The following is a 23,577-nucleotide window of genomic DNA, read 5'->3' on the forward strand; positions in this document are numbered from 1 at the left end:
CTGGAAAGCAGATGAGAGCTATAATACAACTGAACAGTTTAGTTATTTATAAAAATTAAAAACAAATATAAAAAAATAATTTTCTACAGCCATCCATAATAGTGAACACACTGGGTGGGTGGGTGGGTGGATGATGTGCCATCAAGTCATTGTCAACTCTTAGCAACCACATAGATAGATTTTCTCCATCATGATCCTTAACGTGGTCTTTCAGGTCTTCCAATGGTGCACTCATGGCCACTGTAACTGAGTCCATCCACCTTGCTGTTGGTCATCCTCTTCTTCTCATTCCTTCCACCTTTCCCCACATTAGAGCCTTCTCCAGAGAGTTAAGTCATCACATAATGTGTCCAAAGTAGGATAATTTGAGCCAGGTCATTTGTGCCTTGAGTAATAAACCTGGGTTGATGATCCCACTGTTTGTTACCTTGGCTGTCCACAGTATTCTCAGGAGTCTTCAAAAGCATCAGTAATCTTCCTATCCTGCTTCCAACTTTGGTTTCCATAGAGTGTCACAGGGAATACCATGGCTTGCACAGTTCTGATCTTTGTAGGTATAGACACATCACAACATTTGAATATCTTTTCCAAGGCATTCATGGCTGCTCTACCAAATGCTAGCTTACAGGGTATTTCTTGACTGCTGGTTCCTTTACCGTTGATGGTTGATCCTAAAAGGCAGAACCTATCCACCACTTGAACAGCTTCATTATCAACTCTAAGGCTGGTTATTCTACCTGTTGTCATTACTTTGGTCTTCTTGATATTTAATTTTAGTCTATTTTTTTTTCACTGTGCTCCTTGACTTTTATTATTACAGCTGCAGAACCTTTGCATTTTCAGCTATCAGGATAGTGTCATCAGCATAGCACAAGTTATTGATGTTTCTTCCTCCAATTGTAAAACCATGGTCATCTTCTTCCAATCCACCTTCCCTTAATATAAATTTGGCATATAGATTGAATAAATAAAGGGAGAATATACAATCTTGTCACACTCCTTTGCCAACTTGGAGCCAGTCTATTTTGCCTTGTTCAGTCTATACTGGGGCTTCCTGACCTGTATATAGGTTTTTCATGAGGACAATGAGATGTTCCAGGATAGGATTGTTGGAATTATCAGGGGTCAACTCAGCATTGTCTCATAAGCATAAGGGGGTCTCTCTAGTAAACGCATCTCTATTGTCCTTGTGGGTCACCTGATTTCCACTTCCTCCTCCTTCTTGGACTTGGGGATTAACAATCTCTATTGCCCTTCTGGCAGACCTGCAAGCAGGAGGTGCTGCGTGCAGCTCCTCCCCCTACCATCTCGCTTGCATGCAGACATTTCTATTCCACATAGAAATGTGCCTACAAAGAACCAGTGATGAATAAATGCTTTCTACTGTGAATCTACCTGTATCTATCTCTATTTTCTTCATCTAACTACAGTGTGAAGACTGAATTTATTTCTGAACATAATTAAGCTTAATGTGCAAGTTCCTTTTTTGGTTCACGCTTCTACTCTGCAAGATTGCTGTTAGCTGCTTGGAGTTCTTTTATTAATTTTTAAAAACTCCATCAGGGATGAGTGAAAAATGTCTGGAGTGTATGCCAAGAGTATGAATTCCCAGAAGAGTCACCAAAGGCATGAAAGGCATCCCAGTTGCCCAGCTAAAGCAAGCAGGCACCTATACTGGGTAGCAGCAATATAGGAAGATGCTGATGGCAGATGATCTTTTTAGTGACAATGGCAAAGGCATCAATTAATACTGTGCAAGGGAAAGCCCTGATAAACCACTCCTGTATTTTTATGTAAAAAAATCACAGAAAGAGAGGGAGGGAGGGAGGAAGGGAAGGAGGGAGGGAGAGATCCTTCAAGACAACCTAGAATCCTGACTAGACCAGTCAATGCAGTTTTCTTGGTAGCATTTTCAGAAGTGATTTGCCATTGCCTTTTTCTTTCTTGGACTGAGAAAGTACTAGGAGAGAGTCCTGAGAGAGTTATTCTTTCTAGAACTGAGGGAGTCCTTCTTCCTCATCCAGCTGGCTTCAGGCCTAAGGCAGGACTAGGACTCACAGTCTCCTAGTTTCTAGCCTGGTGCCTTTAACTACTCTACAGAACTGGCTCTTGATCATTCTTCTTACCATCTTTAAAATAATATGATTTTTCAATCCTGACAAAGTTAATAAAATTCTTAGGTTTATATATGTTTGCATGCATGTATACATGGTCATCTGTCATCAAAAATGTAGAATATTCTACAGTGAGGTTTTTTTTTAATCTGTTCAACCATGTCTAATTCTTGGAGACTACCTGGACAAGTCCCTGCAGTTTTCTTGGCAAGTTTTTTTCAGAAATAGTTTGCCATTGCCTCCTTCCTATGGCTGAGAGAAAGTGACTGGCCCAAGGTCACCCAGCTGGCTTTGTGCCTAAGGCAGGACTAGAACCCTTGGTCTCCCAGTTTCTATCCTGATGCCTTAACCACTACACTAAACTGGCTCTCACAGTGATGTTATCAAATGCTAAAACAGAGAGGTTTGCTTCTACATGTGAAGAGGGAAAGCCATTAGTTTAGGACAATAATCACATACATGGTAAGTGACATTTAGGATTATGTTTTCTTAAGCTTCTTTGTTAGATGCCCTTCCTCTAAACAGTTCAAGCAGAATTTTAGTCTCCCCACAGTAGTATGTTTCCCATAAAACCTATTGGAAGCGGGTGTTTAGGCTATTGAGTCCAACTCTCTGCTCATTGCAGAATCCACATTAAAGCATCTAAGACAGATGGCTGCTTAGCCTTTACTGGAACATATCTAATGAAGCACAGCCACAATTTATCTATACAATTATTCTCTACTATCTCTTACTGTTAGAAAGGGTATTAGGTTCTCCTGCCGTGGGATTCTAACTATCATGGGTTCTGAATTCATTCAAATCTGCTTTTTAAAAGTTCAAGATACATGTCTGACTATGGTCAAAATTTTCCCCTTAAAAATCAAGTGCTCTAGCGTCACATGATCACTTTTCCCTAGTGTTCCTGTTTCATGCAGTTCCTCAACTAACTCTTCTCTACTTAGTACTACCAAGTCCAGAATAGCTGATCCTCTTATGCTACTTCTACTACCCAAAGGAGAAAGTTATCAGCAAGATGAATCAGGAATTTCATGGAAAGAACATGGTTGGCAGAACTTAGCTTCCAACAGATTTGGGGGGAAGTAAAATTTTCCATCATGCAAAGTCATATTTTTTTGAAATATATACAATTTGCTTTCAGAAAGGATAACACACATCTTCTTTTTCATTCGAAGGGTAATATTAGACACCAACAAAAGTATAATTTTTATTTGTTCTTCCATTTATTTTAACTGAAATGCTGTCTACATTTGAACTTCTGAATAGACATTGGTATTTTATCATACAGTTCAGTTCTTCTTTTCAATTGTTTTTGTTTCTTTTGAACAAATACTTTCAATACTGCCATATTTAGGCATGGGATTTATTCCACCCAGTTTCTGTTATACCTATTAAACCAAACTCATCTTATTTACATATCATATTTTGATCATTAAGGCATAGACAACAAAGGCCATGAATTTTATGAATCAATGTTCTTTCTGATTTTTCTTTGAGTAGTTTAAGAGAACCCATTTTAACAGCACTGGCCATTTTTAACAATTCATAAGTTTTCATCTGAGATTCTTCAGGATTTCCATTTCTACTCCCCCCAATATTCCATTTAAATATTCCTAACAAGCTTATTATACTTTGGCTAAACATATTTTCACCAGTTCTTTTGGGGAGTCAATCATCTAGATACCCCGGACCATGTTTCCAGAAACTATCCTGTTGACTCCATTTGCATAGCCAGTCATTGACTTGCAGTATATTTTTTTTCCCTTTCTGGTCTTCATTTATGGATTTGTAGTATAGATGAGAATATCACCAGGATCTTAAGCTTCCTTCTGAAATTTTCAAAGTCTGGTGATATTGTTATTGTGCCTTTGTGGAGAAGGCCCCATTTAATTTATAACCTATATTCTGATATACTGTGTCCTTTATAAGGATACACGGGCCTGTTTCATAACTCCTTATTTGGTGAAGTACCCAGACAATTCTGAAATATTATATATGCAGCTATTCCTGGCAAACCAGTACAATTCAGTTTCCTTGAATGTGGCAGAAAATTTGTTATATTATCTGTAAAAATTTAATATGCCTTGATCACCTAGATGGTATTGTTATAATTTTATATTTGTATTTTATTTTACTTGAAACAGAAACAAATCTACTTTGTTAAGTTTTACAATCTGGTTAGTGACCATAATAAAAAAGTGCTAAAAAAAGTAATAAAAAATTAACTAGTGCTAGGATTATATGTTCATCTATTTCAGTCATGCACCTAAAGATCTCTCTTGTCTTGCTGTCAACTGGAATAACATCACAGCAAAACAACTGAACTTGTTTTATTTTGTTTTGTTTTGTTTTCCTTCCCAAGAATCCTGCTGTGAGTTATTTGAGTCCCAGCCGTGGACCAGAGTCAGGAGGGACTATGGTGACCATTACTGGCCATTTTCTGGGAGCTGGCAGCAGTGTGTCGGTATTGTTGGGTAATCAGACCTGCGAGTTTTATGGGTAAGAGGGCTTGTGGGGGGTGAGTTTATATGAGTATATGTTCTAAATAAACTTCAGTGTACTTCCACAGGCAATGTTAAAGCCACACCAGCTTTAAACATCCAACCTCTAATAAATCACCTAAACTATGCTGTTGCTGATTGTGATTAATACTTATAACAATGAACTGAGTTTATGCTGATTAATTTTATTTATTGCCTTACTTCTCTATATCAAAATCCTGCCTCTAGCCCAAGTCCCAAGCATATTCTGTTGTTCAAATCCCTTTACATGCTCTCTAACCCACTTTTTCTCAGCACAAAATTAAAAGAGAGTGAAAGAAAAAAAAACAGACATGTCTTTCAATTTTCTTACTGTTATTGTAACTATGAAAGCAGAAGCTGTGCGTGCCACCCATTGTGATGGGAAAGGGGTTGAGTGACAGAAATTAAGAATGAAGCTTTACTTTTCTTTTGTTTTGGAACTCACAAATCTATGTTTCATTTTCTCTATTCTTTTAAAGTGGTAAAAATATATCTCTCTTGTTACTTCTTACCAAAAAAGCCTTACTATATTTTTGTCATGTCTACTTAAACTTGCAGTACCATTAATTTATAAATTCTAATTTTGTGCATTTGTATGAATGACATGCTACAGTGGTGATCAATTAAATATCTATGAATAAAATAACCTTCTGCTGTACATAATCACTTATATAAAACAATGTCAGGTTCAATAAGACTTGTAGAGCAGACTGATTGAAATCAGAGGATTCAAGTAGTCAGTACTAACTTAATGTTTACTGGGTGTCCTCTAACAATGATTAATTTTGCACCCAACCCTTTGTCTTTATGATGGAGACCATTGAGTAATGTATGAGTATGTTTTTTTTTATGAGTATGGTTTTATATCTGTGATACAATTCAGAATTTTCACAATATGACAGTCTGTCCAGGTTTTATAAAGATCTGTAGGGTAAACTGCTTGGATTAATTTAACTAATGTTCAATACAGAATCATGGAAAGAGAAATTAACTTCCTCTAAAATCTTAATGTGGGCACAAATTGATTTCACTAACATACCCAGGTTATAATTCAACTTTTACCTCTAGAAGAAATTTTCCTCTAGGAAGTATAGTCAATCCAGGTGTTATAAGTATACTAGGTCAGCCCTGTTATATCATTCTTCACATGTAGATAGAGGGCAACCATCTGTAGTGAAGAACCTCTGCCATCCATGAAAGTTCTCCTTAAATTATAAAACCTGGGTCCTCAATTGTGTGAGTGCTCCATGGATGGAACAGGGTCTCCGGTACAGATTGGAGGTTGGAACAAGACCATAGGGCCAGCACAGTAATCTGTCCTCTCCTTCAAGACATTTAGATTGCTCATACTTTGAGAAAAAAATGAGTAAATAAAGAGCTTCAAATATAATATTAATATACACCACTTTACTTCAAAATATCAAGTGGTATATATGTAACAATACATGTTATGACAGAATAACATATGTACTCATTACTTTGTTGTATCTGTTGTTATAATAAAAATTAGGGTTTGAGATTTCTTCTGCAAACTACAAAGAACAGTAATAACTGTTGGACAACAATCTCTATACAATGCATTTGAATTAGGAATTTCAAGAAAGCATAAAAGTCCAAAATAAGAATGTTTAATAAGCATTCAGTGCTCTGGTGACAAAATGAATCATAAAAAAAAAAGAAGAAGTCACCCTGGATTAATATTTTCTCTAATATCCATGGCAATAGTCCAAAGACATATCATGCAAAAGTCTTTATGAAGCTGGTTAGGTGAGTTTATCATACAGAACATTTCTAGTTTCATCTCTGGCAACTCCAAGTGGGATGGGAAGTATTTCCATCAGATAATATGAAGAGTCCCTGCCTGTCAGTGTCAGTGTCAAGGCAGCTTCCTATGCTCCCAAGTCAGACTCAGAGTGAAACAGCAGCATCGGCTGGATCAAACCAGGTAAGATTGTGGCCATGGTGTCATGATGCAAGAACCATCCTCTTTGTTCATATGTACATCAACATTGCAAAAGGGGTGGGGCTTGTATTTCAACTTTGTGCCCATCATCTTCCCTGTTTTGATGCACAGACACACACACACTATGGATGCCAGGGGTCTGAAGACCATGTAGGAATTCTGTGTATACATTAAATTTCCTGATGAAAATAAAATGGAATATAAATATAAGTAGCAAATTTATAGCAAAAGTGATAGGGTGGTTGGTCATATACTCTGATTTTAATATCTACTTGGAAAGATATAGGACATTTAAGGACATAACTCAGGAAGGAAATGGAAAGCCAGAATTCACCTTTTGGCTGTTCCCCCTACCCTGGACTTAATGCTGGTTAATCAGATACAGGGAGTGACGATTTGCATGCCGCTTGCTGATGCGTCTTTACAGTTTGCCTGCAAGATAACCAACATTTCCAAAGCTGAATTACTGAGACCTTTCATACTAGTGCTGCTTTCTACAGCATCTGAAGAGACAGAATATTCCAGCACCCACTTTATGCCTGAATTGGAAAGGGGAGATAAGGAATGACATGTTAATGAGTCAACTTGATTTAACCAATTTAGTATCTTCTTATCTAATAGGACAGAGTTCATTTGTACCTTTGGAACAGATAAAAAGGAATGTGCATAGTTACATTACAGCAAGTTTTTCGTTTCTTATCTATAGAGGAGGTTTCTTCTTTATGGTATTTGCTTCTCAAATAACTTTTTTTAAATCTGAAGTTATGCAGGAGCTCTCTCAGCTGATGCTGGGATGCAGCACTGACATTTGCAGAGCTCATACTGGTTACATGGCTTTCATTAGCTCTGTTGGCCAACATGACAAACAATGGTATCACATAATATGTTAGCATAAAAAAACCAATGCATATTTGAATATCTTTGAGTAGTACTTTTTCTACTATTCTTGGGTATCAGAAAGGGACATATACTGTATGTATAGGGTCACCCAACAATGTGACTCTGGGCACTATACAATAAAGTAAACAATAAACAGAAAAAAATAACCATACAACATTAAACAACAATCAATATATAAAGTATAAAATAGCAACCAAATATGATAAACAATGAAAAGGAGATTCCACTCAATTGGACTCAAATGCCTGGAGAAAAAGCCAGGTCAGGATACCATGGTCAGTGATACCAAAGATCACCAAGAGATCAAGAAAGTCAGGATGGAGGCACCACCCCCATCCAGAGCTTGCCACAGGTAACTGATAGGTGTGAACAAAGCCATCTCTGTACCATACCCTAGTCTATATCCAGACTGAAAACAGTCCAGATAATCAGCTTCCTCCAGAGCCCTCTGAAGGGCAAAAGTTATCCAGATCAGCTGAATCCAAGGACGGTCTCTTGAGGAGGGGGCACACCATTAGCTCTGAAACCGCCTTCATAGGACTTGCTCAGATGGAGTCCAACTTAGAGCAAACCTGAGCAATTTTATCCACCAGGTCTCGAGAGTAGTTCTCACAGCATTTAGAGAGTAAGGAATATAACCTTGATGGAGATATGCAGACTCTGCTACTGATGAAGCAAAGGCTAAAACACTTTTTTTAAGTCCATAACATCCATGTATCATTCAGAAGTAGCTGAGAAAGGCACCTCCCTAATTCACTGAACTATAAGAAGGAGGAGGAGGTACAGCAAATCAGACTTGCAAGATTCTGTTATTATAGCCAATCACAATGAAAGTAGTTGTAGACATCCTATGGAGTTGATTTCATGGTCTGGTCTATCTAGTGGGGCTGACACAGCAACCCCTCAGATGCTCCACTGATTCATCCTGATCTAGAAGTCAATAGGGTCATTCTGAACAGGGTCCCCACCCCCTGCTCCCTCCCCTCAGTCACCAAGAGTCCCATTTACAAGCCAACCACAAATCCTCCCCATTCAGATGGCAGATTAGTACCAGGGTACTTCTGACCATACACTCTGCACTTCTAAACCAGCCCACTCACCTTCAAAGCCCAACCCTCCCCCTCCATATTCATCATAGATAGGGCAACAAGCATGCAACCTCACCAACCTAAAGCAAGCCACTACTTCCCCTTCCAACTCCCACCCAGGAAGGGGATGAAATAGATGGTTCAAGTCCCAACCCTTCCTCCACCATTGTGCCCCACAATCAGCCTTCACCCCAGTACCAGTCTCCCTCCCAACCATCAGTCCAAGATTCAATTACTCTTCTAGGAGGCAGAGTGCCATAACTTCCAAAGGACTGCAAAGTCTCTGCAACAAGTCCATCTGGCCACAGTAGTAGCATCAGATCCCTTTGGAGCATGGAAATGGCCACCTTATCCTTCCAGACACAAAGTCACCAATGAGGAAAGACGGTTCCTGTCCTCTGGGTATGTTGCTGCAGCTGCAGGACACTGCCTGGACTTTGCCAAAAGCTGCCAGCTAACTTCTGCCACAGACCAGTGCCACCCTAAACCATCCTCACCCTTCCAGACATCCAAGGCCAGATAAGACCAGTCCACCTGGTCACCTGCCAAATGCTGAGCCTCCTTTCACATTCTTCATAGTTTGTCATCCAAGTGATTCTCTTGTGGGCACCTAAGTCACATATTATTTAATCTTCATATTTCCTTCTTTGTGGAATATGCCACCATTTGAATTTATAAAACAACACCTGTATCTCAAGGGAATTTTTTCAGATTCTTTTTTCAATATGCAGATCAAGGAAAAGTTCGGAATAGATTACCCTCTGCTAAATGTATGGTTATATTTAAGAACTCTTTCTAATTCACTATATCATCTAATTGCCCGTATAAACTGGTAAACCAACATTTCTCAGAATCTAACAACATACTGTCTATCCCTTCCTTTCCATACAAGGTCATAACATGGTCTTTTTTCTTTCTTTCTTTTATAAACTGCATGGTTTATAGGTGATGAACTTGGCATGTACTCATGATGTGCAGGAGACTGATTAGATGAAGCAGTTTCTAATGAGATTCACTGTAATTACAGCTTCTTTCTATTCTCCTGCCTCTGATCGGAGGAGTGGAGAAATTCACCATGACGACATGGTAATAGCGCAGAAAGCTAATTAACTGATCACAGGGAGCTTGCAGTAACTCTTTGCCAGCAGTGATGTGTCGCTTTGGATCTTACACAAGGACTAAGCAGACTTCTCTGAAGTCTGGTCTCTGGCATGCTAAAATGCCTGTTCTCACATGAGGCCACTGGTAGATAGAAGGACATGGCAGAAGATTATTCAGCCCCAAGAGAAATTGTCTCTTATTATGGCCAGGTTGCACAGTGATGTGGCAATACATAACCTACTTCCTTTCTCTTTTTTTATTTTTTACATTTTCCATTCCCCTCCACCCATGCTACCATTTATTCATCATCCCCTATTTCTTTGCCCTTTAATCTCTTTACCCATCCCTTGAATCAAGTTGGCAATTTATTTCAGACCAAGAGCTCAAAAAAAGTTTGCATCATGAGGGATTTTTTTTCTTCTCAAATACAATATATCAATTCCAATTCTCTTCATATAACCACAAGTTATGGTACTTGATATTCTATTTTTTTGGGAAAGGTACAGTACAAAAGCCACTATACTGGAGGTCAAGTGTGACCCTTTAACAAATATGGCACCATACAACACATTAAGGATATGACAAAATCTTGTTACACCCCTAGGGTTGTAGGGGTATAACACTTATCAGATACCTTACCCTTATATGGGCCAAGGACACAACAGAAGGTTGTGAGGATTGTGAGGATATTGGAGGTCAGAATGGAGACTGCTGGAGTATTTTGGAATAGGACATATGTACCTGGCCTGTAACCTGAAGAGGAGGACCCATAAAACCTTTTTTTTTCTTATTTGTTCTTCCTTAATTCCAATGGAAAGAGCCAAAAGCTGAGCATAAATTGAAGCCTATGTTAAATATACATCTTCACCCTATATTATGTCAGAACCATGTCTGATCCAAGTAGTTGCACAATTAATTATTGTGTTTATTGATGGTTATTACAATTTGGTTTTTAAAGAAGGCAAGAATCACCTATCTTCCATTCTATGACTATATATTTTCCTACCAGGAATGTTTCTCTAAGCAAAACTAGGTGTACCATGCAGTTGCATGACTTTTCCCACAGTTATTATGTCCAGAAGTAGGACTCAAGTAAGGAAGATGAAGGTTCAATTTAACTTCATTTTTTCTGCCATTAGTTATCCTTTCTCCCCCATCCCCCCCCTCCACACACACACACATAGTGGAAAAAGCACAGGTTTCCAAATCTTTTCTTCTCTGGGGATTAAACCAGTTTGGATGTTGATTTTGAATAGGAAGGGAAATACTTAATTGTCATTCCCTCACTTTTTCTCAAACCAGGTAAAAGACATTTACCCCATCTTCCCTCCTCCCTTCCTTGCACATGCAAATACACATATAGCACACAACAAATTACACACACTTTTTCTCTCACACATAAATATGCACATGCTCATATGATTGGTGAGGCCTTCCAAATGGACAGACTGCCGTTCAAGTTGAAGCAAGCCTCCCCCATTACAGTTGAGAGAGGGCTTCTCTAATTTAGAAGGAGAGATAGAAAGCAAGTCCATTGTTAGCTTATCTTATAAATAGCAACTCAGCTCATATGACAAAAAGCTGGGAAAAAGCATTCAAATCATTCATAGAAACTCAGCCTCAATGAACTCAGTAAAAATGAGGGTTGGACATTTCTCTTGCAGTTTCCAAGATTCTGTTATTTATCCCAAGACTGGCATTAAAGATACTGAGCAAAGTTGGTGTAATCTTGCTTTCTTGATCTTGCCAGCTGGTGTGGAAAGATCACACCTTTTAGATCACTTACTCTTTTAGAGGCCGTTTCAGGCTTTTTAGAGTTTTAGCTATTTTAAATGGTTTTTATGTGTGTGTGTGTGTGTGTGTGTATACATAAACACACATACATATTTATATTGTAAGTAGAGACAGAAGTACAAATCGTTGCATTTCAGGAACGAAGTGTCCTGTTTTTCCTCCAGACCACACAGATGCAACAAATTACTACCAGAATAGTAGACGGGCATGGAGGAAAAATGGAGCCTTCCAGTGTTCTTTGGAATGTTCCATCCCCAGACTGAGTATTTTGCACATCTTTTATTGTAAGCCATTCAAAGTCACTTGTGGGTAGACGGCATATACATTTGTAGCATAAATAAATGAAATTAATACGTATCATGGAATGTATTCAGTCAATTTTTGTCTTCAGAAAAGAAAATGTTGGCAGTATACTTTTATTTTAGCAGATGTAAATTCCAAGGTTGCATAGTCAGGCCTTGCCACATGTTCCCAAAAATGAGAACTGCACCACCAGATTTTTAATCTTGAGCTAATTACAGTCCAAACTTTAAATGAGCTATGCTTATTGTATGCAGAAGTAATCATGACTTCAGCTGAAAATACTTTAGTGCTCATGCTGAGTCTTCATGGCTCATGACTATCAAATATCTACCATATCTATTAAAAAGGCACCATATCTCACCCAAAGATTGTCACTCAACTGTTTTGGAATGAATCCCAAGGATTCTTGTTGTCAGTAGTTCAATAAGTAGTGTCATTCCTTGTTCCCATTTCTTCTAATGAAAAGTTGCTTTGTCTCTTACAGGAGGTCAATTAATGAGATTATGTGTGTGTCTGCACCCTCTACCCATGGTCTTGGACCAGTGCATGTTTCAGTCAGTGTGGACCGGGCCCAGCTAGAGAGCATGTTGCAATTTGAATACATTGATGATCCAAAAGTTCAGCGGATTGAGCCTGAATGGAGCATAGCCAGGTAACTAGGCTTTCTATAATATGGTATCAAGACAAAAACAAGTGGCCTGAAGCAGGGCACACTTATTTCCCCAACCACAACAGAAATTCAACCAGGTTGAAATTTTCAAAGCATTATTCAAAGCCATATGATTTTTGCACTGTTTTACTAGGGTCTGCTTAGAACGCACCTCCAGTCAAGTTACTACCTGTTCTTACCCAAATAATTCAAACGAAACAATAATTGGGCAGAAAGGATTTGGCATTATAATTACTGAGCATACCTAAAGGGCATACATTTTTTTCTTCATGAATATCTTCAATGAACTAGAGTCATTTTGCAAAAATTATCAACAAGCTTAGAATCAGCTGAAAATATTTTGTCTTGTTAAAACAAATGAAATATTTGTTAATTGTTGTTATTTTTGAATAAATGAAGGTTCTTCATCCATGCAAGAAAAACACATCTGAGTGCAATTTTGATGGGCATGGATTTCACAGTCGTGGCGGGGAAAAATCTGTTCAGCGATTATTATGCTTAAAATTCAACAAAAGCTTTGTTCAGATTTTGAAACCATGTCACTATGGGTGATGACTTTAGAATCAACACTGTCTTTATAAATGCTAGTTTAAGAACTGCCCTTCAGTACAGAAAAGAAAGTCTGTGACTTAGCACAGCACAGCCAAGCTCCCAGCGAGAGAGAAAAAGGTATAATTTATAATTCTCCTCGTTTGCTTTCCTCTCCATTGTCAGCACCCAGCTTCACAGCTCCTGGAGGATGTATTCCACCTGTGTAAATATAGAAGATTTATGAATAAAGGTCTAGATCCTTCCAGGAGTATGGCATATCAATTCCTGTGATTTTCTGATTTCCTGGGTTCAGAAGATCTAGACAACTTAAATAAATATGTAAAATGATCACATAATTTGCATTTGCTGACACACACACACCCAAAAAATAGTAGATGTAAAAACTTATTTGAAAACATTTCATCCTTTTCAATCTATTGCAAAAGAACAAACTATCTGGAATAGTGGGCTCCCATGCCCAACCCTGAATGCAATGGCAAGGCAGTTAAAGCATCTCTGCTCCCTGAGTTAGAAAATCAGTTATTAACTCAGTTGTAATTACTGAGTCAATTACAACTATAGCAATCTGTGTCGAGATTCTAGGAGAGCGAATGGAGCCCCACGATCACTTCCATCTGCTAAAGAAATGCACAATTGCTCATTAAAGGCCTCTTCTTAAGAGCATTAGAGAGTCAGGGATAAAACAAAAACAATGGCAACTGATGCGAAAAGAGGGGACAAAAACTCATACATGAGATTACCTAAGCTACACAGCTATACTGTGGAAGAGTACTCTACAGTACAGTTACTGACTGAATACTTTCTAAAACCCTGGGTCAGCTTTTGCACTGCCATTAGCTTTTTCTGGCTTCCACAGAACTGCATGCAAAAGATGAAGTGTAAGCTTGATCACTTTATACTCAAAGAAATGGAATTTTTCATATAGAAATGGATAGTGAAGGTTTCTCAGAAGAGATTCTGGACTGGCTTTAGAAATCCTTAGAAGCATTGTGGTCAGCCTGAAAACATACTGAAGAAACAAATGGAATTGAAGATCTTAAATAATAAATAAACAGGAATCTGAGAGCTTTAAAAACCTGCAAGTTTGAATATCTTAGACAAACTGTGTGTTTAGTAACTTCTTAGTCCTATTTAACTAGATATCCAAAAATATTCTAATTTTCTGTTTGTAAATAAGGCAGAACAAAAACTATTTGACTGACAACAGCCACTTTCCATCCTAGTTCTCTCTAGTTCATAAGTAGGAAAAGGAGTAGTCTGAAGTAGTCTGATTAGATTTGGGACAGGTAGATTTTTGATACACATTCAGTTAGTCACAGAAGAAACTGAGAATAACCTTGGTCAGAAGCAACTGTCAAGGAACATACTGGGCTGGATGAAGCATTCAGACCTTCCTTAGGAACTGGAGAGCCTAAAATCAAAAATATGTTAAAAGATCACAAAAAATTGGCACAACAGTACGAGATCACTGCCAAAAAGTTAGCATGTGCAACCTTGTTAATATCTAGTCAACCTTTTCCAGTCAGCTGATTTTGTCTGGTTCTTTCCTGTTTTAATTATTCCACTATCCATTACTTTCCTACATGTCTGCTATGTTAAAGGCTAGAGGTAAAGTGTGACTTTCAAATGAGTCTCCCTGTGTTGAGCTAGAATGTTTGAAGCAAGGAAATGACCCCCACAGCTTTGGACCATTTCACTTCATTTTTCATCTCCTTAGCATCCATTTTTTTTCCTGTTACCATAGGATTTACAAAATGGCTAGCAAATGTCAGGTTTTTTTTCCCCTACAAGTGCTACATAATGCCCAATTTTCCTTACTTGGGAGCATATGTCATAATACATATCATTAATTTATGGTATTGATTTTTTCCTTTTTGCTCCTTTCTACCATCTCTAAGAAATGTTACATGGGAAACATAAGTACCCACTAGGGGGACAGATGAAACCAAAAAGTCCAACTACCAGGTGAGACAACTGTAGCTAGAGTCAGGATGATGCTATATTAATGTACTCTGTTACCCTATTCAACCTGCAAAAAATACCTTATTGAGATCAACAAACATTTGTATTTGCCAGAAATATGGGCATTAGGCGATACCCCGGTTCTTCTTGCCATACATCATTAACCCAATGTCTTCTGCTTCCTTCAGTGGTCACACACCTCTCACTGTCACAGGGTCCAACCTGGATGTTATACAAGAGCCCAGAATCCGAGTGAAGTACAATGGCAAAGAATCTGTCAATGTAAGTAGCTGCTTTTGCCAAAGATTGCAAGGTATCTTAACCCAGTGGGTACATGATTCTTGGCCGATATGGCCACATTGCAAGCTGTGGGCTGGTTGTTTTTCAAAATTATCTTTAATTTCTTGAAAAAAAAAACCACTGTAGATCAAAATAACTCTGATCTTCTTTGTTAATGGGGCACAAGAACTGCATTCAGAATAATCAAAATTCATTCTAATAGGATTTTCATTAACATGTTTGTATATGATTCTAATTAACTATAGTATTAACTATAGTACTTTGGCTGCATGAGATGGAAGTTTAAATTCTTGCTTTGCTATGAATCTTACTGGTAGGCTTTCTACACACATATAAAAATAATAGATCTTGCTTTGCGACACCACATCCACCATTTTGCCTTTTTTTATAATCCCCTTCCCTATGGATACCAGGGCTGTCTCAGCAAGGCAGAGTTCCTCAGCTTAGACAATCTCAAAAGTTGCTATAAATTAAAACCTATATTCTTATGAGATTTATGTGATATATGGGAGCCAGTTTGGTGTAGTGGTTAAGGCATCAGGATAGAAATCGGGAGACCGTGAATTCTAGTCCTGCTTAGCCATGAAGTTAGCTGGGTGACTCTGGGTAAGTCACTTTCTCTCAGCCCTAGGAAGCAGACAATGGCGAACCACTTCGAAAAACCCTTGCCAAGAAAACTGCAGGGACTTGTGTGACAGAATTCTTGGGAGGGAGGGAGGGAGGGAGGGAGGGAGGGAGGGAGGGAGGGAGGAAGGAAGGAAGGAAGGAAGGAAGGAAGGAAGGAAGGAAGGAAGGAAGGAAGGAAGGAAGGAAGGAAGGAAGGAAGGACAAGATATTGGTGGTGATGAAGATGATGATACATAGTTATTTGCTTGCTATATTGACAAATACCTGGAATTTTTACAGGAGCAACTAACTTGAAGGCTTGTCTCTGTGCCTAAACATTTCTTCCAAGATAAAATGAATGCATTCCTCATTTTGTGAACTTTTTAAAGCAGACTATAGCTTATAGAAGAAGATACCAAAAAATAGCATCAGTGCCTAAGACAAATGTTCATTTCTTTATCTGGAATTGTGAGGTCTGGGAAGCATTGTAGAAAAAATAGAAGAGTTCACACTATCCTGTGCCTTTTTATAACCCTACATTCTAAATCTCCAATATACTCTTAAAAATGCATGAAAAATTTCTATGCAATCATATCTTATGTTACATTGGGTAGATTCCATTTTAGAGTCCTTATCATGAACAACCTTAAGAGTTTGTTTTGTGTTTTATTCCATGGAGCCCTATCATACGGAAAAACTGCATTTAACAGGGAACAATGATGGCATATGGTGCTTGTGTCATTGTGAGGCCCCATCATACATATCCAAGGCACATAAAAAGCCAACAGCAGAAGGCAGAGGTGCTCTAAGTAAACAAGGTTCACAAAAAAAGAAAAAAAAAACAATGGAAGTGATGTTTTACTGAGTCTACCCTTCTGAACACCTGCTTCATGAGAATGGAACAATCTGGGAGAAATATCAAAGCCTGTAGAAGCAAGTGATGGAAGAGACTCCTTAATTGTAAAATTGGCTCTGCCCCATATCAGCTTGCAGATGTATCTCTCTATATCACCCTCCTGTTGCATAGTTTCTGTTCCATATGTTTGTTTCCATCCAAGTCTGCAGCACAATAGTAATTTCACAGATTCAAGTTTTTATGTACCTATGCCCTTTCTTGAAATGTATCTGTATATTCAATCTTTTAAAGTTCCAAAAAGCTCCCATTTTAAACTATTGTTTGTATTCCTGAAGGACTTTTGTTCAAACTAGGATTAACACTGAAATGTGATTTATGTTGTATTTCCATTGCCAAAACAATGTATCTCTGATCCATGACAAAAGCATTTGTGACTAATGTAAAAGCTTCACAGCTGTTCAGATATTTGTCAGCATTACTATCAAACTCAAAAAAATTTGTGGGCAAATTTTAAAAACTACATATGCAGCTGTATGCAGAGATAAGGAGGAGGATGACTAATAGCCATAGGCACAATCCCATCGTAAGGGCACAATTGCTTTCTGACCATAATGGCCTGAAAGATTTCCTAGATGGTGTATTTCATTGACTCAGTCATCCCATCCAGACTCAGTGGTTGCATCATTCAAAATATCTATATTTAAATCTATTAATGGCAGAAAGAATAATTTGCCCCTTGATTTTGCATAGCTAGCCATCTGTGCATAGTTTGTTTTTTACAGAATTTTGGATAAAATGAAACTTTGGATAAAATGGCAGTGTTTACTGTTGCATTACTTTTTTTTAGCTTTATAATCCAGGCTTGTAAATCATTTTCCCCTCACTTTCTAGGTTAACAATGAACAGTTACAGAAAATAAATATTATATATTTTATCAATGGGTACAGAATGTAAGCCCCAAATTCTGTATCTGTAGTCCTACAGCAAGGTATAGAATTAAATACATCAATAGAAAAATGCAAATGTTTCACACTGAGAAAAACACTCTTGTGATCAACTGTCGTGATTTGCAAATAATTAGTCTGTATTTTCAAGAATGCCACTGCACAAAAGCGACACATTAGAAATGTAAATTATGATCTTGATTGATTCAGCCATGTAGTCTAACTTCATTCATAGGCATAGTTGATAGTTTTCATCTTTTTAAAAAGCCTTATTTTTTTTCAGTTTGGGGGCTTTATGATGGTTCGCAGTGTTGGTTTTAATTGAGGAGATGTAATTTAATATGCTACTTGATTGAAGATGCACTGCCATTCAGTTTTAAGATTCTTTCTCACACTTCCCATCCAAAGACTACACTTTGGCTGTGATTCAAGCAGAACAAAGAATATATGTGCACTCTTGCCTCTTAAAATTGTGGTGCTTTTGGAGATTTTATGTTCTTGAATTATGTAGTTTTGGAAGAAATCTGGAACACCATAAAGAAATCAAACTTTCTGGGGCCTTTTAGAGACTTCCACAGCTGCTCCACAAGGAGACAGCTTCATTTTACCACATGGAAACATGACTTTATCTCGGTGCATGTCACTGACAGTCTTTGGAATACAGACCTGATAAAACAGAACCTCTGACAGGATTGGATATTAACTACTAAGAGCATGGGAAAATTTAAATAAGATGGCAGATTGATTAAAGGCATGTAGAGACAAATTGCTGGAATATTTGACTAGACAAACCATGAACTTTTATAGTGACTGTATATATATCATGGGGATGGAGCCACATAAATTTGAAAAAAATGAAGTTCCTGATTATTAATCTTTGGAAATTGATTACTTGAAGCATTTCCCCACTTCTGTCAATATTATACCTGAAACAGTAAAATTAATGGCTGCATACAGTTATTTGCACTCTGATCTCATTAATATCAAAGAAATTTAGGACTACTTAACTGTTATGCAATATTGCAGCTGAGATTTTCAGGAGTCCAAATGATGTAGATTTAAAACAGTGGCAGCAATAGAGCAATACTTTAAAAAGTCTGGTTTGCTGGCAGCATTTCAACTTCTGTTTTTAATTTGATATTTAAAATGCTAAGAGGCATCTGCCCCCCCACACAAAAAAAATCCTTTGTCTGAATACTTCTGAAGCGGAGTAGACAAACAGAAGGACTATTTTGACTATGTCAACAAAACAACAACAGAAAAAAATTAATTGACTTTTAAAACCAAGTAAAATTGTCTGTAAATTCATCCTTAAAAATTTAGGTATTAGTGGAAGGCTTGAGATATTCAGAAAAAACTGTCACCTTTTTAACGACAGTTGGAGTTTATATCTTGTATACAAAATATTCTAGCTGAGACCAGGCACACACATTTACTGACAGCTTGAAAATATTCTAATTTAACCAAAAGTGAAATCCTAGGTACACATTTTTCCCCTCTGTGCAAGCAAGACTTGTGTGATACATAGAAATAATACATTAATTTGAGAACAAAAACAACCAGAACACAGCTGTAACGTAATGTCTATGAAGTTATGCAATCACATCCATTGATGCCTTAATCTCTAGATGCCAGATAGGCTAGCCTAATTCCATGATAATTCTAGATTAATGATATGATATAATGCATTGCTGAACAATTTCCCCCTCTTTCTTTCATTTTGTTTATCTTTTCTTTAAAAACAATCATTTTATTATTAGAAAGAACTGCTTTAATTCACTTAGGATTTGCAATAAAGCTGCTATAGATTCCATACCATCTGCAATATCTCAAGATAGAGTGCATGGGACCCCATAAATTTTAAAAAATATATTTCCAAGAATCAGAAGAGTGCATCAAATCTTACAAGATGTTTTGGGTTTTTACCTGAAATGTTAAGCTTGGGAGACAAGAAAGCATTCTGAAATCTCACAAGATTTCAGACATTTTAAACAATGTTATTAATTTTTGGTGTCTCATCATCTCGCAAAACTACCTAAAATGATTTTTTTTAAATCTTTATAATACACAAATGTTATTGAAAATTAAATATCCCATTTTCTGGAGGAAAATTCAAGTCAAATAAAATGTCATTGCTATTTAAATTTCTAAATAAAATTCCAGCATTAGGAGACTGTAGTGGCAATGCGGAAGACCATTGTTATCTCGAGGAGTGTCAGGGCAGCCACGCTCTGAATAAGACACAGACTCACTTGGAAGGTCTAAGGATTTCTGGCTTTATTAGAACAGAGTGCGTGCAAAGAGAAAGACGGGAATCCTTATGTGGTGATAGGGTGCCCTGTTTATACTTTGCTGGCGGACGTTGTGCTTCTCTACCCTTGAGCCAGGACCGGATGGGTGCTTGAGACTGTGATGTGTCAGCTGATGGGCGATCCCGGCGATCTCCTTTGTCTCCCTGTCTTCGTCCGGACCGGGTGCGTCCCCTGGGGAAAATGGGAAGGAGTTTCCCCGATCTTCCGATAGGCGTTAAGTCCTGTCTGATGGGCGCTCCCATTATGTTGGATATTCCTCTGTGGACATGCGTGCCTGAGGGAGGTGCGAATGCATCCCCTGGGGGAATTGGAAGGCATTCCCCCTATCTCTTTATGGGTGCCCCGTCTGGTCTGAAGGGCTTATCTATTGTGTTGGGGATTCCCTTCTGGATATGGGTGCTTGAGTGATTTAGGGATTATGCTTATCCCTTCCTCTTACCTAATGTGCATGTTCCCCGTTGTGATGCACATATGCCTTGCAACGGGGAACATGACAAGGAGTTAATGACATATGTTGATTTTCTCCCTCACACAAATAAGATTAGAGTTTATGTTGAGTTATGCTGATGTTTAATTGACTTGTTTTTATTTCTGTTTGGCATGAGGAGGGGGGATAGAAAACCCAAGATTGTTAGTTTAAGCACAAGCCCACTCCTCCGACAGCCCTCCAGAAAGTGTGAAGTGGGGGGAGGGGAGATATAAGAGAAAAACTCCAGATTGTTTTGTTATCTGTAAAACTTCCCAGGCTCTTGGATGATGTCATAGACAGGTGTTTTTGGGCCTTGGGAAGCTTCCTAGTCAAGGTCAGGTCTCGTAGCCTGCAACCATGGAAACATGGTCATGAGGATTAAGGGCCAGACTCAGATAAATCCCTTAGAATTGTTTTGGAGTTTGGGAGCTTCTGCACAGACCCTGCGCATCGATTGCTGTGAAATATTGCCACCCTAGGGGGTCCCTGTTGCCTTGGTCAGGAGGCTCCTGGCAACATAAATGGGATTGGGTATCAACTTGTTTAGGTATGTTATGATTTCTTTCTTTATGCTATGCTTTTTATACTTCTGTTTAATCTGCCTAAACTGTGTTTCTGGTTTGAACTATGTTTCTGTTTAAATCTGTTTGCTTAAGTTTATAATAAAGCTTAAAGTTTCTTTATCCACTGGCATGCTTATTATCTCTGGATCTAAAAGAACCAATTGTTTGAGCACCTGATCACTGCTTGGACACTTGGCAGAACAGAGACCAGCTCTCTTTCTGATGAACTGTTCTTGCAGGGGAAAATATAGTTCCAGTACCAATTTTTTACTAATGGGCTATTGCCTTCAATTTACTCCAAATCCCTTGTGATCAACTGATAGTTCAATACAACTGAAATGGGAAAGTTGATCAGATTTGTTACAAGACAGCAATATTAATTGCAAGTCTATCTGAAAATCATATCCTGGAAGACAACAGCACAGCATGAAAGTAGAAAGATGTGTCTGATACAAAACTAATATTATTTTCTTGTTTTCAGTTTAAGGCACTTTCGAATGGCCTGATCCTTGGTTGAGGACAAAATGAGATTCTGGCAATGCCAAACTAAGCTTATGATACTAAAATATTCCAGAAAAAGTTGCTTCAACAGTTCCACGTTTCTTTTCCTAGGATTCAATATCCATCTATTATAAATAACCAGAACATTTACAGATACCTGTTGAATTCTCCCACTGTCAGTTTGCTACAACTGTTGTTCAAGGTCCAGTGTTTGCATTGTTGTTGTTGTTGAGTTGTTAAGTCCTGTGCGACTCTTCATGACCCCATGGACCATAGCACACCAGGCCTTCCTGTCCTCCATTGTCTCCTAGAGTTTACTCAAATTCATGTTCATTGCATCAGTGATGCTATTTAACCATCTCATCCTCTGCCATCCCCTTCTCCTTTTGCCTTCAGTCTTTCCTAGCATCAGGGTCTTTTCCATTGAGTCCTCTCTTCACAGTAGGTGGCCAAAGTATTTGAGCTTCAGCTTCAATATCTGTCCTTCCAATAAGCAGTTAGGGTTGATTTCCTGCAGGATTGACTGATTTGACCTTCTTGCAGCCCCACAGTTCAAAAGCATCAATTCTTTGGTGCTCAGCCTTCCTTATGGTCCAGCTCTCACAGCCATTCATTACTACTGGGAAAACCTTAGCTCTGACTATATGGACCCTTGTTGGAATGGTGATGTCTCTGCTTTTTAATATGCTGTCTAGGTTTGCCATAGCTTTCCTCCCAAGGAGCAAGCATCTTTTAATTTCATGGCTGCAGTCACTGTCTGCGGTGATCTTGGAGCCCAAGAAAATAAAATCTGTCACTGCTTCCATTTTTTCCCCTTCTATTTGCAAGGAAGTGATGGGACCAGATGCCATGATCTTAGTTTTTTTAATGTTGAGTTTCAAGCCAGCTTTTGCACTCTCCTCTTTCACCCTCATCAAGAGGCTCTTTAGTTATTCTTCACTTTCTGCCATTAGGGTGGTATTGTCCGCATGTCTGAGGTTGTTGATATTTCTCCTGGCAATCTTAATTCCAGCTTGTGATTCATCCAGCCTGGCATTTCTCATGATGTACTCTGCATATAAGTTAAATAAGTAGGGTGACAGAATACAGCCTTGTCGTACTCCTTTCCCAATTTTGAACCAATCCATTGTTCCATGTCCGGTTCTAACTGTTGCTTCCTGACCCACATATAGGCTTCTCAGGAGACAGGTAAGGTGGTCCAGTACTCCCATCTCTTTAAGAATTTGCCACAGTTTGTTGTGATCCACACAATCAAAGGCTTTAGCTTAGTCAATGAAGCAGAAGTGGATGTTTTTTCTGGAACTCTCTTGCTTCCTCCATGATCCAGCGAATGTTGGCAATTTGATCTCTGGTTCCTCTGCCTCTTCAAAACCCAGCTTGTACTTCTGGTAGTTTTTGGTTCATATATTGCTGAAGCCTAGCTTGTAGGATTTTGAGTATAACCTTGCTAGCATGTGAAATGAGCGCAATTGTGCGGTAGTTTGAACATTCTTTGGCATTGCCCTTCTTTGGAACTGGAAAGTAAACTGACCTTTTCCAATCCTGTGGCCACTGTTGAGTTTTCCAAAATGTTGGCATATTGAGTGCAGCACTTTAACAGCATCATCTTTTAGGATTTTAAATAGCTCAGCTGGAATACTGTCATCTCCACTAGCTTTGTTGTTAGTAATGCTTCCTAAGGCCCATTTGACTTCACTCTCTAGGATGTCTGGCTCAGCGACCACACCATCATGGTTATCAGGGACATTAAGACATTTCTTGTATAGTTCTTCTGTATATTCTTGCTACCTCTTCTTAATCTCTTCTGCTTCTGTTAGATCCCTGCCTTTTTTGTCCTTTATCATGCCCATCTTTGCACAAAACATTCCCTTGATATCTCCAATTTTCTTGAAGAGATCTCTAGTCTTCCCCATTCTGTTGTTTTCCTCGATTTCTTTGCATTGTTCATATATTCTTATCTCTTGTTGCTGTCCTTCTTATCTCTTGTTGCTGTTCTCTGGAAATCTGCATTCAGTTGGTTATATCTTTCCCTTTCTCCCTTGCTTTTCACTTTCCTT

The 23,577-nt window shown here is 38.3% G+C and overlaps 1 protein-coding gene across 1 annotated transcript in view; it reads left to right on the forward strand.

Annotated features, from left to right (window-relative positions):
• The window catches only part of PLXNA2 (plexin A2), a 483,155-nt gene that overhangs the window by 376,228 nt on the left and 83,350 nt on the right, over window positions 1-23,577 (forward strand). Inside the window, exons 14-16 of the mRNA XM_063297455.1 lie at window positions 4,477-4,613; window positions 12,270-12,437; window positions 15,158-15,251. Coding sequence (XP_063153525.1) covers window positions 4,477-4,613; window positions 12,270-12,437; window positions 15,158-15,251 — 399 coding nt within the window. The remainder of the gene's footprint in view (window positions 1-4,476; window positions 4,614-12,269; window positions 12,438-15,157; window positions 15,252-23,577) is intronic.

This window comes from Candoia aspera, chromosome 3 (genome assembly GCF_035149785.1).
Source record: "Candoia aspera isolate rCanAsp1 chromosome 3, rCanAsp1.hap2, whole genome shotgun sequence".
NCBI lineage: Eukaryota > Metazoa > Chordata > Lepidosauria > Squamata > Boidae > Candoia > Candoia aspera.